The 19,342-nt window shown below is 37.0% G+C and overlaps 1 protein-coding gene across 8 annotated transcripts in view; it reads left to right on the top strand.

Annotated features, from left to right (window-relative positions):
• ALMS1 (ALMS1 centrosome and basal body associated protein) overlaps positions 1-19,342 on the top strand; it is a 228,084-nt gene that overhangs the window by 59,786 nt on the left and 148,956 nt on the right. For 6 of the 8 annotated variants that reach the window (XR_009221653.1, XM_058550936.1, XM_058550939.1 and 3 more), the window contains exons 8-9: positions 6,431-11,614; positions 12,702-12,835. Coding sequence is in view for 7 of the 8 variants with exons in the window: in XM_058550936.1 (XP_058406919.1) it covers positions 6,431-11,614; positions 12,702-12,835 (5,318 nt within the window). In the remaining variant the exon portion in view is untranslated. Of the gene's footprint in view, positions 1-6,430; positions 11,615-12,701; positions 12,836-15,305; positions 15,389-19,342 lie in introns of all 8 variants that reach the window. The other 2 variants (XM_058550940.1, XM_058550935.1) reach the window with 2 other exon arrangements.

Here is a 19,342-nt window from a genome sequence, read left to right as displayed (position 1 = left end):
TAGTTCCCGTATTAACTAGACCAGCTGCACTCTGCCTGGTCCTCAACCTAATGGGTTTCACTTTCCTGCCAGCCTGTGAAATTATTCAAACAAGCCAATTATATCTACCTCTGGGAACCTAGGATCACCTTATCCTCTTCCAACTATAAAGCCTGCCTCCCACCCTTCCTGCTTATTTATTCTGTTTGCAAGTGCAAACTGCACTGGAGGTATGGTCCAGTGTCCTCCTCCCCTGGAATATGACTAATAAACTTCTGTCAGTCTCATCTGTCCAGTGTCAGGTGTCATGTGTTTGGCCATCTTTGTAACCGTGAGGCAGGAATCCCTCCACCAATGGGATGAAGTGGAGGGGAATAAAAGAATTGTTTATGTCCGTGTTCAATAAATATTGTATTGAAATGGGCCCTTGATATCAACTGCCCTGATTCCTTATTTTTTATTGACAAACCCCCTGGGTCCTGTGTCATAATGGGCAGAAAGCAACTGCTGAGCTGTGGTTCAAATTGAGTCCAAAGTGTGAGTCAACTTACTTTACAAGTGGGGTAAAATAAGTACACTTAACAAAATGTAAGTTCAGAGTACAGGAGAGATTGGACATACAATGACAAATTTGAGTCTGGATTATTGAGAATTGGTGACATCATTAGCAAGTAGGGAACTGAATTTGGTTTTGGACATACTGAGTTTGATTTTCAGGAGATCCTTCAGTTTGGAGTGTCCTCCAACTGTCATTTCAACTGTCTTCCAGTTGAAAAAGTGGGAACTGGGAAATGTAAATTTGGAGGATCTCAACAATTGATGATTAAATTGTGCTACAGGAATAGTTAAGCTTTCTGAGGGACTATGAGTATAGAGAAAAGCAAAATGCCAAGGACAGACTCTTATAGAATACAGTAGGAGAAAGGGGAGCTAATAGAGAATACAGAAAAGGAACAGATCTTTTGTTTAAATTGTTATTTAGATTTAGTTATCCTTTCAGGTTCCATTTCCATTTCTGCCTTCAGCATGTCACGGTGGATTTTGTTGCATTCACGTATAGAATTGCTATGTCTTCTTGGTGGATTGATCCTTTTATCATTATGTAATAACACTCTTTGTCCTGAGTAATTTTTTTCATTCCAAAGTTCACTTTATCTGATATTATAGCTTCTCCTACTTTAAAATAAATTATTTGTACATTTCTTTTTCCTTCTTTTTGCTTTACTTTTTTTATGTCATTGTGTTTGAAGTGAATTTCTTGTAGACAGCATATAATTGTGTTTTTTAAAAATACTCTGTTAATATCTGTATTTTAGTTTGTGCACTTAGACAATTTACACTTAAAGTAATTATTGATATACTAGACCTTAAAGTCTGCCATTTTATTTGTTCTCTCTTCGTTCCTGTTTCTCTTTTCTGGCCTTACTATGGGTTATGTGAACATTTTGATGTATCGATAGTATTTTGACTATATTGGTTTGTATGGTTTGCTTAGTGGTTGCTCTAGATATTACAATATACATACATAATTTATAATTGTCTACTGGTATCAAGTTTTACCATTGAGAGTGAAGTATAATTGGTTCCTTTTACCCTTCCCATTTTTCTTTTGAGGTTATAATAGTTTAATAACATTGTGAAGTTTCAGTTGTACATTATTATTTATTAGTCACCATATATATGTGCCCCTTACCCCTTATGTCCACCCCCAACCCCTTTCCCCTCTGGTATCCACTAATCTGTTCTCTTTGTCCGTGTGTTAGTTTGTCTTCCACATATGAGTGAAATCATGTGGTGTTTTTCTCCCTCTGTCTGGCTTATTTAGCTTAACATAGTACCCTCAAAGTCCTTCCATGTTGTAAATGGAACGATTTTGTCTTTTTTATGGCTGAGTAGTATTCCATTGTATGTATATACCACATCTTCTTTATCCATTCATCAGTTGGTGGGCACTTGGTTGCTTCCATGTCTTGGCTATTGTGAATAATGCTGCAGTGAACATAGGGGTGCATAAGTCTCTTTGAATTGTTGATTTCAAGTTCTTTGGATAGATACCCAGTAGTGGGATAGCTGAGTTGTATGTTATTTCTATTTTTAATTTTTTGAGAAGTCTCCATACTGTTTTCCATAGTGGCTGCACCAGTTTGCATTCCCACCAGCAGTGTATGAGGGTTCCCTTTTCTCCACATCCTCTCCAACATTTGTTATTTTTTGTCTTGGTGATTATAGCCATTCTAATGGGTGTAAGGTGATATCTCATTGTAGTTTTGATTTACATTTCCCTGATGATTGGTGATGTTGAACATTTTTTCATGTGCCTATTGGCCATCTGTCTATCTTCTATAGAAAAATGTCTCTTCATATCCTCTGCCCATTTTTTGATCAGATTGTTTGATTTTTTGTTGTTGAGTTGTGAGTTCTTTATATATTTTCAAGGTTAACTCCTTGTCAGATATATGATTTTCAAATATTTTCTCCCAGTTGGTGGGTTGTCTTTTTGTTTTATTCCTCTTTTCCTTTGCCTTGCAGAAGCTCTTTCGTCTGATGTAGTCCCATTTGTTTATTTTGTTTGTTTGTTTTCCTTGTCTGAGTAGACATGGTATTCGAAAAGATCCTTCTAAGGTCAATGGCAAAGAATGTACTGCCTATATTTTCTTCTAGGAGTTTTATGGCTTCGTGTCTTACCTTCAAGTCTTTAATCCATTTTGAGTTAATATTTGTATATGGTAAAAGATAATGGTCTACTTCCATTCTTTTGCATGTGGCTGTCCAGTTTCCCCAACACCATTTATTGAAGGGACTTTCCTTTCTCCATTGTATGTTCTTGGCTCCTTTGTTGAAGATTAGCTGTGCATAGAGGTGCGGTTTTATTTCTGGGCTTTTAATTCTGTTCTATTGATCTACGTGTCTGTTTTTGTACCAGTACCATGCTGTTTTGATTACTGTATCTTTGTAGTATATTTTGAAGTCAGGGATTCTGATGCCTCCAGCTTTGTTCTTTTTCTCAGAATTGCTTTAGCTATTCAGGGTCTCTTGTTGCCCCATATGAATTTTAGGATTCTTTGTTTTATTTCAGTGAAGAATGTCATTGGGATTCTGATTGGGATTGCGTGGAATCTGTAGATTGCTTTAGGTAATATGGTCATTTTAACCATGTTTCTTTTTCTGATCCATGAGCATGGAATATCTTTCCATTTCTTTGTGTCATCATTGATTTCTTTCAATAATGTCTTGTAGTTTTCGTTGTATAGGTCTTTCACCTCCTTGGTTAAATTTATTCCTAGATATTTTATTCTTTTTGTTGCGATTGTAAATGGGATTGTATTCTCGAGTTCTTTTTCTGTTAGTTTGTTGTTAGAGTATAGAAATGCAACTGACTTTTGTAAGTTGATTTTGTACCCTGCAACTTTGCTGTAGTTGTTGATTATTTCTAATAGTTTTCTGATGCATTCTTCAGAGTTTTCACTATAGAATCATGTTGTTGGCAAACAGTGAGAGTTTCACTTCTGTCTTGCCAATTTGGATACATTTTATTTCTTTTTCTTGCTTAATTGCTCTGGCCAAACCCTCAAGTACTATGTTGAATAGGAGTGGCAGAGAGTGGGCACCCTTGTCTTGTTCCTGTTCTCAGAGGGATGGCTTTTAGTTTATCACCATGGAGTATGATGTTGCCTATGGGTTTGTCATATATGGCCTTTGTTATGTCGAGGTACTTTCCTTCTATACCCATTTTATTGAGAATTTTTATCATAAGTGGATGTTGGATCTTGTCAGATGCTTTCTCTGCACCTATTGAGGTGATCACGTGGTTTTTATTCCTAATTTTCTTAATGTGGTGGATCACACTGATTGATTTGCAGATGTCGAACCATCCCTGCGTCCCTGTTATAAATCCCATTTGATCATGGTGTATGATCCTTTTAATGTATTGCTGTATTCGATTTGCCAATATTTTGTTGTGGATTTTTGCATCTATGTTCATCAGCAATATTGGCCTGTAATTTTCCCTCTTTGTGTTGTGCTTGTCTGACTTTGGGATCAGGGTGATGTTGGCCTAGTAGAATGAGTTAGGAAGTTTTCTGTCTTCTTCAGTTGTTTGGAATAGTTTGAGAAGGATACGTATTAAATCTTCTTTGAATGGTAGAGCTCTCCAGAGAAGCCATCTGGTCCTGGAGTTTTATTTTTGGGGAGGTTTTTGATTACTGTTTCAACCTCTTTACTTGTGATTGGTCTGTTCAGATTCTCTATTTCTTCTTGATTCCTTTTTGGAATCAATCTTCAAGATTGTCCAATTTGTTGGCATATATAGTTTTTCATAGTAGTCTTTTATAATCCTTTGTATTTCTGTGGTATTTGTTGTAATTTCTCCTCTTTCATTTCTAATTTTATTTATTTGAGCCTCCTATCTTTTTTTCTTAGTGAGTCTAGCTAAAGGTTTGTCAATTCTGTTTATCTTCTCAGAGAACCAGCTCTTAGTTTCATTGATCCTTTCTACTGTTTTTTTAGTTTCAATATCATTTATTTCTGCTCTAATTTTTATTATTTTCCTCCTTCTGCTGACTTTGGGCTTTGTTCTTCTTTTTCTGGTTCTGTTAGGTGTAGTTTAAGATTGCTTATTTGAGATGTTTCTTGTTTCTTGATATAGGCATTTATCACTGTGAACTTCCCTTTTAGAACTGCTTTTGGTGCATCTTATAAGTTTTGGTACTTTGTGTTTCCATTTTCATTTGTCTCAAGGAATTTTTTGATTTCTTTTTTGATTTCTTCTTTGATCCATTGGTTGTTCAGTTTGTTAATCTGCTTTGTTTTATTATTTTCTTGAACCTGTTTTTTCCTCAGAACAATTTTCATAACCCATATTCCTTCTCAAGTTACTATGCAGGTTACATCCTTCTTTTTCTCTTTTAGTTTTCTTCCACAGTTAATACTTGATACTTCTACTTCTTTGCCTTACAATTCACTCCTGAACCCATTTCATTCTATATTCAGCTACTTTTTGGAAGCTCACCAGTGGGTTTAGAATGCCAGTCATTTGTAGTGAAAAGAGTTCAGAATTTGGAGTTAGAATTAAAAGGTTAAAGTGCTCATTTTTGTCACTTACTCACTGTACAACTCTAGAAAAATTGTATATCTTTACTCCTCAAAATGTGGTCTCAGGACTCATAGTGTTGCGTATCACCAGGGAACTTATTAGAAATGCAGAATTTCAGATCCCACCCCAGACCTACTCAATCAGAATCTGCAAGGTAACAAGATTTTCACATTGAGAAGCACTGTTATGTTGTCATCTTTGAAACTTAATTTCCCTATATGTAAAATATAGGTAATATTTGTTGTATATATCAACCGTCTTACCACCATCTGACATACCCTATGTTTTACCAATTTATTTATTGTCTGCCTACTCCTATTAGAATGTAGGCTTTGTGAGGCAGAATTAGAATGTAAGCTTTGTCTTTTTGTTTATTGCTCTGTTTCCTATATCTAGAACAGTGACTGGCATATAGTAAACATTCATTTTTTGAATGAACAAATGAATGCATTACTTGTCAAATCTTTTCCTTGCTATTACAGTCATTTACTTTTCACTGCCATTTAGCACTACTTTCATTAGAATTTCTGTATTAGATGGTACAAATATAGAACATTTCCATTGTTGCAGAAAGTTCTGTTAGATAGTGTTGCTTACACTTTTGCATTCCCTTCCCAGCTGTCTTGAATCTGTATTTCTGCAGTACAGTTCTTATCAAATCTGTCAACAACCCTCCCTGCCATATAGATTAAGTTCAAACTCCTTAGTGTAAGCTTTAGTGTCTTCACAGTTTCATATAATTAAAAATATATATCTTATTCAGGGTACATTTATTAGGAGAGTCAGTTAAACCCGCTGCATGCATAGCATTCATTTGGGCCATATTTCATTGTCTTTGTAGGACTTGGGGGAAAGGGAAACCTATGAAAATTAGGTGATGATTCTTTGCTTTGCCATGCAATAAAGAATTTTGTCTCTGATTGAGGAGTCGCATGTCTTCTGCTAGCATACATGACACAATAACAGGCTAACTTATTAGCTTATAAGTAGGGTGAAATCAAATCTCAGAGTAGACAGCATTTTCCCATCACATTGAAAAGTCTTTAAAAATCCAAATTTTAAGATTCACATAATATTCCATCAAATGGATATACTGCTATTTTAAACCATTACTCTATTGTTGAATATTTAAATTATTTCCACATTAGTTTGCTGTTATAAATGGCTTTGTATTAATATGGTTGTGTGTAAATATTTATCTCCTTTGATGACTATTTCCTTAGGATTCCTTTCTAGAAGCATAAAGGCCCAAGGAAGGAAAGCTTGCTTTATTTTTTTAGTGCATAAAAGGAATATTTTTTTTAATTCAAAATCTATGTATATATATACTAACAATATGAACAAATCTCTTTTTCTTAGGAGATACTTCTAAAGGAGGCATAGCTGAAATTACTCAATCCAGCTTGACACCAGGCATTGCTGCCACTCCTGGAGATTCAGACATTGGATCTCATTTATCCTTGTCCCCTGAGGACTTTCCTCAGTTGGCTGTAAGGTCTTTTCAGGAGAATACTGTTGGTCAACATATTGATTCTCTCAACCGACAGGCATTGGCAGATAGTCATCTAACTGAAGAGACTCTGAAAGTTTTAACTGTTCCTGAACTAGCTGACCAGAAGACTGCGATATCAACAGTACCCTCTAGTTCCTACTCAGAAAGAGGGAAGTCTAATATTTTCTACCCACAGGGCTTACCAAACAGTCATCTAACTGAAGAGGCTCTGAAAGTTTCAGTTGTTGCTGGACCTGCTGACCAGAAGACTGGCATACCGACAGTCCCTCCCAGTTCCTACTCACTGGGAGAGAAGCCCAGTATTTTCTACCAACAGGCATTGTCAGACAGTCACCTAACTGAAGAGGCTCTAAAAGTTTCAGCTGTTCCTGGATCTGCTGACCAGAAGACTAAGAAAACAACAGTAGAGAAACATGTTATTTTCTCCCAGCAACAGTTGCCAGACAGTTCTCTAACTGAAGAGGCTCTGAAAGTTTCAGTTGTTCCTGGACCAGTTGATCAAAAGAGTAGGATACTAATAGTACCTTCAAGTTTCTACTCCCTTGGAGAGAAGCCTGGTATTTTCTACCAGCAAGCTTTGCCAGACAGTCATCTAACTGAAGAAGCCCTGAAAGTTTCAGCTTCTCCTGAACCAGATGACCAGAAGACTGGGATACCAGCAGTAACCTCTACTTCTTACTCACATAGAGAGAAGCCCAGTATTTTCTATCAACAAGAGTTGCCAGACAGTCATCTAACTGAACAGGCTCAGAAAGTTTCAGCTGTTTCTGGATTTGCTGAGCAGAAGAAGACTGGGGCACCAATAGTAACCTCTACTTCTTATTTACGTGGAGAGAAGCCCCATATTTTCTATCAACAGACATTGCCAGACAGTCATCTAACTGAACAGGCTCAGAAAGTTTCAACTGTTCCTGGATTTGCCGAGCAGAAGACTGGGATACGAACAGTAACCTCTGCTTCTTATTCACATAGAGAGAAGCCCAGTATATATCAACAGGAGTTGCCTGACAGTCATCTAACTGAACAGGCTCAGAAAGTTTCAACTGTTCCTGAATTTGCTGAGCAGAAGACTGGGGCACCAGCAGTAACCTCTACTTCTTACTCACCTGGAGAGAAGCCCCGAATTTTCTATCAACAGACATTGCCAGACAGTCATCTAACTGAACGGGCTCAGAAAGTTTCAGCTGTTTCTGGATTTGCTGAGCAGAAGACTGAGGCACCAATAGTAACCTCTACTTCTTACTCACCTGGAGAGAAGCCTCATATTTTTTACCAACAAGAGTTGCCAGACAGTCACCTAACTGAACAGGGTCAGAAAGTTTCAGCTGTTCCTGGGTTTGGTGAGCAGAAGACTGGGACACCAACAGTAACCTCTACTTCTTATTCACATAGAGAAAAGCCCAGTATATACCAACAGGAGTTGCCAGGCAGTCATCTAACTGAACCGGCTCAGAATGTTCCAGCTGTTCCTGGATCAGCTCACCAGAAGACTGGGATACCAATAGCACCCCCTACTTCCTACTCCTGTAGAGGGAAGACCAGTATTTTCTATCAGCAGGAGTTGCCAGACAGTTGTCTAACTGAGCAGGCTCAGAAAATTGCAGCTATTCCCGGACAAATTGACCAGAACACTGGGATACAAACAGTACCCTTTAGTTCCTACTCACACACAGAGAAGCCCATTATTTTTTACCAGCAGGAGTTACCAGATAGTCATCTAACTAAAGAGGCTCTAAAAGTTTCAGCTGTTCCTGGACCAGCTGACCCCAACACTGGATTACCAACAGGGTCCTCTAGGTCCTACTCATTTGGAGAGAAGCCCAGTATTTTCTCCCAGCAGGCCTTACCAGATAGTCATCTAAGTGAAGAGGCTCTCAAAGTTTCATCTGCTTCTAAACCAGGTGACCAGAAGACTGGTGTAGTAACGGTACCTTCTAGTTCCTACTCACCTAGAGAGAAGCCCAGTATTTTCTACCAACAGGCGTTGCCAGGCAGTAATGTACCTGAAGAGGTTCTGAAAGTTTCAGTTGTTGCTCCTGGAGCAGCTGAAAAAAAGAGTGGGTCACCATCAGAAGCCTCTAGTTTCTACTCAGAGAGAGAGAAGTCCAGTGTTTTCTACCAACAGGAATTGCCAGACAGTCATCTAACTGAAGAGGCTCAGAAAGTTTCAGCTGTTTCTGGACCAGCTGACCAGAAGACTAGGATACCTACAGTAACCTCTACTTCTTACTCACATAGAGAGAACCCCTTTATTTTTTACCCACAGGGATTGCCAGACAGTCATCCACCTGAAGAGGCTCTGAAAATTTCTGCTGTTGCTGGACCAGCTGACCAGAAGACTGGGTTGCCATCAGAGCCTTCTAGTTCCTACTCACATAGAGAGAAGCCCATTATTTTCTACCCACAGGGCTTGACAGACAGTCGTATAGCTGAAAAGGCTCTGAAAGTTTCAGCTGTTCCTGGACCAGCTGACCAGAAGACTGGGTTGCCATCAGAGCCTTCTAGTTCCTACTCACATAGAGAGAAGCCCATTATTTTCTACCCACAGGGCTTGACAGACAGTTGTATAGCTGAAGAGGCTCTGAAAGTTTCAGCTGTTTCTGGACCAGCTGACCAGAAGACTGGGTTGCCATCAGAGCCTTCTAGTTCCTACTCACATAGAGAGAAGCCCATTATTTTCTACCCACAGGGCTTGACAGACAGTTGTATAGCTGAAGAGGCTCTGAAAGTTTCAGCTGTTCCTGGACCAGCTGACCAGAAGACTGGGTTACCATCAGAACCTTCTAGTTCCTATTCACATAGGGAGAAGTCCAGTATTTTCTACCAACAAGACTTGCCAGATAGTCATCTAACTGAAGAGGCTCTGAAAGTTTCAGCTGTTCCTGGACCAGGTGACCAGAAGACCAGAAAACCAGCAGTAACTTCTATTTCTTACTCACACAGAGAGAAGCCTAGTATTTCTTACCAACAGGAGCTGCCGGGTAGTCATCTAACTGAAGAGGCTCTGAAAGTTTCAGGTGTTCCTGGACCAGCTGACCAGAAGACTGGGATACCTACAGTACTATCTAGCTCCTATTCATATGGAGAGAAGCCTATCATTTTTTACCAGCAAAGGTTGCCAGATCTTACTCAAGAGGCTTTAAAAGTTTTAGGGGTTCCTGGACCTGTGGAGGAGAAGACTGGGATATCAGCAGTTACCTCTACTTCTTCCTCACATGGAGAGAAGCTCGTCATTTCTTACCAGCAAGAGTTACCAGATATTACTGAAGAAACTTTGAAAGTTTCAGCTGTTTCTGGACCAGCTGACCAGAAGGCTGGGACGCGAATAATCCCTTCTAGTTCCTACTCACATAGCGACAAGGCCAATATTTTTGACCAGCAGGAATTGCCACATCTTACTGAAGAAGCTTTAAAAGTTTTTGCTCTTCCTGGCCCAGCTGCCCAGAAGACTGAGATACCAACAGGACCTTCTAGTTCTTACTCACATAAGGAGAAACTCACGATTTCATCTGTGATTTTACCGGATGACCAGAAGACTGAGTTACCAACAGCTTCTCCGAGTTCCTACTCACATATAGAGAAGCCCAAGAATTCAACGGTGACTGGATCAGACGACCAGAAGACTCCCTTACTGACAGTTTTTCGTAATTTTTATTCTCAGAGAGTAAAGCCCAGTATTTTCTTTAAACAGAAGTTGCCAGATAGACATCAAAGTGGAGATATTCTGAAGATTTCAACTGTCCCTGAACAAACTGATGTGAATTCTGGAATACCAATACCTCTTTCTAGTTCCTATTCACACAGAAAGACAACTAATATTTTCTACCCGCAGGAATTGCTGGACAAGCATCTAACTGAAGATACACTGAAGGTTTCAACAATTCCTGGACCAGCTGACCAGAAAACTGTGTCATCAACAGCTCCTCCTAGTTCCTTTTCACACAGAGAAAAACCAGATATATTCTCTCATCAGGATTTGCCAGATACACATCTAACTGAAGATGCCCTAAAGTTCTCAAGTGGTCTTGGGCAAGCTGATCTGATTACTGGGTTATCAACAGTTTCTCCTGGTACTTATTCACATAGTGAGAAGCACAAACTTGTTTCAGACCATGTTCAAAGGCTCATAGATAATTTGGATTCTTCTAACTCCAGTATTATCTCAAACAGTATGCCTTTAAATTCTCAGGCTGATGGTAGAGTTGTAATAAGTAAGCCAGAATCTTCGGGTTTTGAAGATGTTGGCTCTGAGGAAATCCGGGACACAGACAATGGTTCCAAAAGTCTTAAAGAGATTCGGACACTTTTAATGGAGGCAGAAAATATAGCACTGAAACGATGCAATTTTCCTGCTCCCCTTCTCCCTTTCAGAGATGTTAGTGATATTTCCTTTATACAATCTAAGAAGGTGGTTTGCTTCAAAGAACCCCCCACAACTGATGAATCTAATGATGATTTACCTCAGAGACAGCCATTCGCAGAGGAAATCCCAAGCAACAAGTGCATACAGAAGGATATTAGCACACAGACGAATGTGAAATGCCAGAGAAGCATTGAAAATCGGGAGTTTATTAGTTCAGCTACAGTTAGAAGTCCTCTACAGGAAGCAGAAAGCAAAGCCAAGGTGGCATTAGACAAAACCCTTAGGCAGTATAAAACAGCCAAATCTGTGATGAGATCTGAATCTGAAGGGTGTAGTGGGACCATTGGAAATAAAATTGTTATCCCTATGATGACTATTATTAGAAGTGATTCAAGTAGTGATGCCAGTTCCTGCTCATGGGACAGTAATTCCATGGAGTCAGTTTCTGATGTTCTTCTAAACTTCTTTCCATATGCTTCATCCAAGACAAGTATGACAGATAGCAGAGAGGAAGAGGGTGTGTCAGAGAGCGATGATGGGGGTAGTAGCAGTGTAGATTCACTGGCTGCACATGTGAAAAACCTTCTGAAGTGTGAATCCTCTTTGAATCATGCTAAACAGATACTCAGAAATGCAGAGGAAGAGGAATGTCGGGTACGAGCACGAGGTAGGAACAGATAATTTGTTATAAATGCAGGTCAAACTTGTAGACATTATAGTTTAACAATTTGTTAAAGTTAAGTTTTTTGGAGTTCTAAATTTATTTTCTTGTAGAATTGTTAGAATGATTACATTTTCCACTGGCAATCCAGAATAAGCCCGTTTAACCAATAATATAGCGAAGTCACAGTGTTAGTTGTGCTAGTCTGAGTTTGGGGTCTTAGGAAAAGTAGGTTCTGATGTCTGAAGGAGAGTAAGGAGATAGCTTGGGTTTCCAAACTCCTAAAGTTCTCATGTTTCCCTTCTTCCCATTATAGTGTCCTTGTTTTGGAGACAGAAAAAAAACCCCAGTTTGCTCTGCTCTAAATCATTCTGTATCATAAAACTACATTTTCTTTCTTATCCCCACTTCTAATAAAATTCTTGGAGAAGATCTTAGACATGAGACGAAACTAATCAAGGTATTTCACACTGAAACTTTGGTTAGAGAATGTTGGGTTAGAGAATAAACTTGGGTTTAAAAGAGAATATTTATTAATCCTATTATTGTCTAATAGAATTCCATTATAAAAAAAAAACTAAGGCCATATGGGGAATATATTTTGGAGAGCAACTTGTAAGCAATTCAGGCCTACCTGGGAATCTTCCCTTGAAATTAATGGCCTACACCATTACTTCTATCATGCATATTTGAGTCTCAAAAACACTCCAAGTTTTGTTTATTATTTTTAAACATCAGCTCTCGTGGAAGTGGCAGTAACTGTAGCAGGAGCTGTAGGAGGAGCTGATAGGAAAGGCAAAGGGACTGTCTTGATTGGAAGGAAGATTAAGATAAAAATGGTTGAGTACCATATTAAAGTAGCCTCATTGGAGAAATATGTGTAGAATATGGTTTTTAAAAGTCAGACTTTTCAGTGAAATGATCTATCTCAAGAACTAATAGTTTGTCATAAAATTGAGAGCACACACCTTTTGCTAAGCTTTGTGGTAGGCATAAAATTGTTTATGTTGATGATCTCTGTGCTCTTATAATCACCAACAAATGATTACTTTTGCATTGTGTTATCTCAAGTGTTTTTATGCTTTCTCTCCAGCCTGGAATCTGAAGTTTAATTTGGCTCATGAGTGTGGCTACTCCATTTCAGAATTAAATGAAGATGACAGGAGAAAAGTAGAAGAGATCAAAGCAAAGTTGTTTGGTCATGGGAGAACAGCTGACTTGTCCACGGTATAAAAAAAATCTAGAAGTGAAGAGAGAAAATGTGAAAGAAAGGGTGGTGGAATTTGTCTCTTACCTGGGCATTGATGACTCCAGTGGAGTCACTGATAGTCTTTGGCTAAGGTGTTAGGCATCTTAATTCTTCCAAAGTTAAGATTTAAGGATTAGATTCTGTAGGATTTGATTAATTCCAAATCCATCTATTGAAACAAATTACCTCCTTACAAAAATAAGAATGGGTTCACTCATTTTATCAGTATATTGTTGTCACTCTTATTTTCTCTTGAAGGTGATATCTTGAGATGCAGATGAAGTCCAGCTATTTTCAGATGTATATTCTCTGCTTAAGAATACAGAGCCAAAATAGCTTATGTATAAAGGACTTTCTTCTTAATAGTACTTATTTCCCTTCTATTGTGAATTATTTCTTGCATAGAAAAGAATATAGGTGAAGCATATATATAAAGAATAAAGAAAAGTAAAAATTATTCCTGTATATCAGCCATCCAGCCTGAGAAATAGAATGTTACCAAGTATTATTGAAGTCCTGTGTGTCACCTTATCTCAATTGGCTTATCTCCATTGGCTTATCTCAATTTTGGAAAAGTTTTTTAAAAGTATAAATTAGATTGGATTTTAGGTTTATGTATATGCTTGTGAAAAACAAAATTAACAGATAATAAAATGGATACTTAGTTGTGCTAGCACCCTTTATTTAAAAGTACATATTTTCCCCAGTAATCTGCATTTCCTTATTTCTTTAATCTTCATGTATTGATGTTTTCAGACCCTCTAGCAATCAAATTGCCTTCCTTTGGATAGACTCTAGTTTGTATTCTTCTGAAAATATGGTGTCCTGAATTTGATTAAGCACAAAATTTCACATGTGATTTGACCAGCGTAAAGTATATTTGGTGATTCTCTTTTTGCTAATGTATTCTGTGATTTCTAGTGGTCACATCATACTATGCCATTTTTTAAAAAAAGCATTAACTGCTGTCCAGGTTTCTATTCTCATTTCTTGTGCCTGTATAATTCTTTTTAACTCTGCTGTATTTCTTCTTATTGGTTTCATATGAATGTTCAAGCCTGTTGGAATGATTTTGAATCTCAATTAGGTCATCTGTTATATTAAATATCCCTTCCAGCTTTGTGCTATTTATATATTTAGTAATAATTTGTGTCCAAATTATTGATAAAAATCTTTATTAAGACAGGGTTATGGGGAAAGAGTCTAAAACTTTTTGAATAAGATTTTCCTTACAACTGGGGTAAGTACTTCACCATGCTATCATTCAATCCACAATTTTATACTTATATTTGACTTTGTTCAATCTGTTATCTGAGTGATTATGAGCTATAGTTGGTCTAGTATGACTTGTTCTTAGTGAACTCATATTGCCCACGATTATGTGTATATTTTTGGATTCTTCTTTTTAACTTAAATATGATCATTTCCCCTTAAAACTTCTCTAAAAGCACAATTTTACATAGGTATATAATGTTCCATTATATGAATATAACAATTTAATCATTCTCCTACTGTTGGAAATTTATTCATTCATTCATCCACAAATGCTTATGATGCCTAATATGTTCCAGTCACTGGTCTATTTGCTGAGGACATATCACTGAAAACAATAGACAAAAATTCCTCCCTCTTGAAGCTTACATTCAAGTGAGAGGTTACAGAGAGCAACTAAATAAGTAAGTAAAATATATAATATGTCAATTGATGGTATGGCTGGGAGACAAATAAAGCAGAATGGTCAAGGAAGGACCTGAGAAGGAAATATTGGATCAAATATCTAAAGAAGATATGAGAGTAAGCCATTTGGGTATCAGTGGAAAGAACATTCCAGACAGAAATAGCATGTGCAAAGTCCCTGAGGTCAGAGTGTGCTGGTGTGTTAAAGGGTAGTAAGGAGGCCAGTGTGGTTGGAGAGAGACTGAAAGAGAGAAAACCAGATTGTGGAGGGCAGTAGTTCTTATCAGGGACAGTAAATGCCTCCTAAAGGCACATTTTGGAAATTTATTGTGGGTTGTTTTGGTCATCACAGTAATTGAGGGTTGCTTCTGGGGTGTGGTAGATAGATGTCAGAGATATTAGATGTACACACTACGGTTTCACACAATGAAGAGTTGTCCCTTGTCACATACAACTTTTGAATGTCCCTCTGAATATTCATGTGGGTGAAAAACCCCTTATAGTTCCTTAAACTGAGTCTCTTGGAGACAGCATATAGTTGGATCATGTCTTTTTTTTCTTTCCCGTTCTGCCAGTCTCTGTGTTTTGATGGGAGAGTTTAATCCATTTACATTTAATGTAATTACCAATAAGGAGAGACCTATTTTTGTCGTTTTGCTATTTGTTTTTCTGTGTCAAAGAAATGTTTTTTTATGTTTATGTTTAAGTACAACTTAAGCCAAGTAGACAATAGATCATCACTTTTCTTTCTTTTTTTTTTTGGTGAGGAAGATTGTTGCTGAGCTAACATCTGTGCCAATCTTCCTCTATTTTGTATGTGGGATGCCGCCACAGCATGGCCTGATGAACGATGTGTAAGTCTGTGCCTGGGATCCGAACCTGTGAACCCCGGGCCACCAAAGTGGAACGCACAAACTTAACCACTACACCACCGGGCTGGTCCTACTCTCTTTCCCTGTTTGGTAACCTCTGAAGACAGGAAAAGATTGAAGTCAATAATTTAAATCATCATGGTATATGGACCAATAGCTCTAAGTTTATAAAGAAAACCATAAAACAAACTTAAAAGTAAAAATAAAACAAGCCAAACTAAGAAAGTAGTAAGAAGAAAATGATGAAATCAAATTATCAGTTAATGAACTAGAAAACAGAAAAATAGTAGACTCAGACATTAAAACTTAGATTTGAATCTTGGAAAAATTCTAAATCAATAGGCAACTTCTAGCTAACTAGATGATTACAAGGGAAAAAAATACAATGTTATAGATGAAACAGAGTGTGATAAACATACCATTGACAAATTTTGAAATCATAAGAGAATATAATGTGCACCTCTTCTCATTAGGTTTAAAATTTTCATGAAATGGCTGATTTTCTGAAAACATAAACAAATCTTAAATAGATTGGACATGTACAAGACAGAAAATCCTTGTTGATCAAAGATTTAACTTCAAAGATAGGGTACCTGACCTATTCGTTAATATTAGAGAATATTTTCTGGGAGTGATATTGATGTTGTAGTTATATGATAGGTGAATGACACTATTCTTAGGAGATGCAGTGGTGAATTATTTAGGATTGAAGTGTCATATCCCAATGTCTGTGTAAAGAGATAAAGCTGACGGGGAAATGTTATACCAACAATTCTTGAATCATGGTAGAAGAAATTCAAATGTTTATTTTAACATTCTATCAACTTTTTTTTTTAAGACTGGTTTTTAGAGTTGTTTTAGATTCACAGCAAAATTGCAAGGAAGATAAAGAGATTTCCCCAATGCCCCCTGGCCCAACACTTGCATTTCCTCCACCATTATGAACGTCCTCTACCAGAGTGGTACATTTGTACAATTAATGAACCTACATTGACACATCATAATCAGCCAAAGTCCAAAGTTTACATTAGGGTTCACTCCTGGTGTTATAAATTCTTTGGATTTGGACAGCATACAATGCCATATATCCATCATTATACTATCATACAGAATATTTTCACCACCCTAAATTTCCTCTCTACTGTATCTTTTCAGTTCTACTACTCACACACCCTGACTGCAACTGCTAATCTTTTTATTGTCTCCATACTTTGGCTTTTTCAACAGTGCATATAGTTGGAATCATACAGCATGTGGCCTTTTCAAATTGGCTTCTCTCAATTAGTAATATGCATTTAAGGTTCCTCCATGTATTTTCGTGGCTTGATTGTTCATTTATTTTTAGCACTGAATAATAGTCCATTGTCTGGATATATCACAGTTTATCCGTTTACCTACTGAAGGACATCTTGGTTGCTTCCAAGTTTTGGCAATTATGAATAAGTTGCTATAAACATCCTGATGCAGGTTTTTGTGTGGACATAAGTTTTCAGCTCCTTTGGGTAAATATCAAGGAGCACAAATGCTATATCGTGTGGTAAGAGTAAGTTTAGTTTTGTAAGATACTGCCAACCTGTCTTACAAAGTAGCTGTACCATTTCACATTCCCAATGAGTCAGAATTCCTGTTCCTCCACATCCTCATCAGCATTTGATATTGTCAGTGTTCTGCATTTTGACCATTCTAAGGTGTGTAGTGGTGTCTTGTTTTAATTTGCATTTCCCTGATGATGTGTGATAGGGAGGATCTTTTCATATGCTTATTTTTCAGCTGTGTATCTTTGGTGAGGTATCTGTTAATGTCTTTGGCCCATTTTTTTAGTTGGGTTGTTTTTTTTTATTGTTGATTTTTAAGAGTTCTTTGTAATTTTAGATAATAGTCCTTTATCAGATGTATGTTATGCCAATATTTTCTCCCAGTCTGTGGCTTGTCTTCTCATTCTCTTGACATTATCTTTCACAGAACACAAGTTTTTAATTTTAATGAGTCCAGCTTATCAATTATTTATTTCAAGGATTGTGCTTTTGGTGTTGTATCTAAAAAAGATATGGTCCTCACCATATCCAAGGTCATCTCGGTTGTCTACTGTTATCTTCTAGGAGTTTTATAGTTTTGCATTTTACATTTAGGTCTATGATCCGTTTTGAGTTGATTTTTGTGAAGGGTTTAAGGTCTGTGTTTAGATTTATTTTCTTCATGTTGATGTCCAGTTGTTCCAGCACCACTTGTTGAAAAGACTGTCTCTGCTCCATTATATTGCCTTTGTTCCTTTGTCAAAGATGAGTTGACTATGTTTATGTGGATCTATTTCTGGGCTCTGTTCTGTTACAGTCATCTATTTGTTCTTTTGCCAATACCGCACCGTCTTGATTACTGTAGCTTTATGGTAGGTCTCAAAGTAGGGTAGTATCAGTCTCCAACTTTGTTCTCCTTCCATATTGTGTTGACTATTCTGGATCTTTTGCCTCTCCATATGTTAGAATCAGTTTGTCAATATCCACAAAATAACTTGCTGAGGTTGTAATTGGAATTGCTTTGAATCTATAGGTCAAGTTGGGAGAAACTCAAGGGCTTGACTATTGAGTCTTCCTGTCCATGAACATGGAATATCTATTTATTTAATTCTTCTTTGATTTCTTTCATCAGGATTTTGTAGGTTTCTTCATATAGATCTTGTACATATTTTGTTAGATTATACATAAGCATTTCATTTTTTGGGGTGCTAACAAACATGACATTGTATTTTTAATTTCAAATTCCACTTGTTCATTGCTGGTGTATAGGAAAGTAATTGACTTTTGTATATTAACTTGTGTCCTGCAACTTGCTATAATTGCTTATTAGTTCCAGTTTTTTTCTTGATTCTTTCAGATTTTCTACATAGAGGAAACAATCATGTCATCTGCAAACAATGACAGTTTTATTTCTTCCTTCCCAATCTGTATACTTGTTATTTCCTTTACTTGTCTTATTGCATTAGCTAGGAATTCCAGTATCATGTTGAAAAGGATGGATGAGACGGGACATCCTTAACTTGTTCCTGATCTTTGTGGGAAAGCATCTAGTTTTTTACCATGAAATATGATGTTAGTTGCAGGTTTTTTTGTAGATATGCTTTATCAAGTTGAGGACGTTTTCCTCTATTCTTAGTTTACTCATGGTTTTTATCATGAATGGCTGTTGGATTTTGTCAAATTCCTTTTCTGCATCTATTGATATAATCATGTGATTTTTCTTTTATAGCCTGTTGATATGATGGATTACATTAATTGATTTTTGAATGATGAACCAGCCTTGCTTACCTGGGATAAATCTCATTTGGTTGTGGTGTATAATTCTTTTTATACTTTGTTGATTTTGATTTGTTAATATTTTATTGAGGATTTTTGCGTCTATATATTGGTCTTTTTTTTTTTTTTTTTCTTGTAATGTCTTTGTGGTATTGGGTAATTCTGGTTTCATAGAACGAATTAGAAAGTATTCCTTCTGCTTCTATCCTCTGAAAGAGATTGTAGGGAATTGGTTAATTTCTTCCTTAAATGTTTGGTAGAATTTACCAGTGAACCCGGCTGGGCCTAGTGCTTTCTGTTTTGGAAGGCTATTAATTTTCTATTCAGTTTCTTTAATAGATAGATACCTATTTGGAATGTCTTTTTCTTCTTGTGTGAGTTTTGGCACATTGTATCTTTTAAGGAATTGGACCATTCCATCTAGATTATCATCAAATTTTGGGCACATTGTTGTTGATAGTATTCCTGTATTATCCTTTTAATGTCAGTGGGATCTGTAGTGATGTCCCCTTTCATTTATGATATTAGCAATTTGTGTCCTCTTTTTTTTCTTAGTTTGCTTGACCAGAGGCTAATCACTTTTATTGATCTTTTTGAAGAAACAGCTTTTGGTTTTGTTCATTTTCTCTATTGATTTCCTATTTTC

The sequence above is a fragment of the Diceros bicornis genome, chromosome 12 (genome assembly GCF_020826845.1).
Source record: "Diceros bicornis minor isolate mBicDic1 chromosome 12, mDicBic1.mat.cur, whole genome shotgun sequence".
Classification (NCBI taxonomy): Eukaryota; Metazoa; Chordata; class Mammalia; order Perissodactyla; family Rhinocerotidae; genus Diceros; species Diceros bicornis.
The sequence above is the reverse complement of the archived record's forward strand: the minus strand, read 5'-3'. Positions and strand labels throughout refer to the sequence as shown.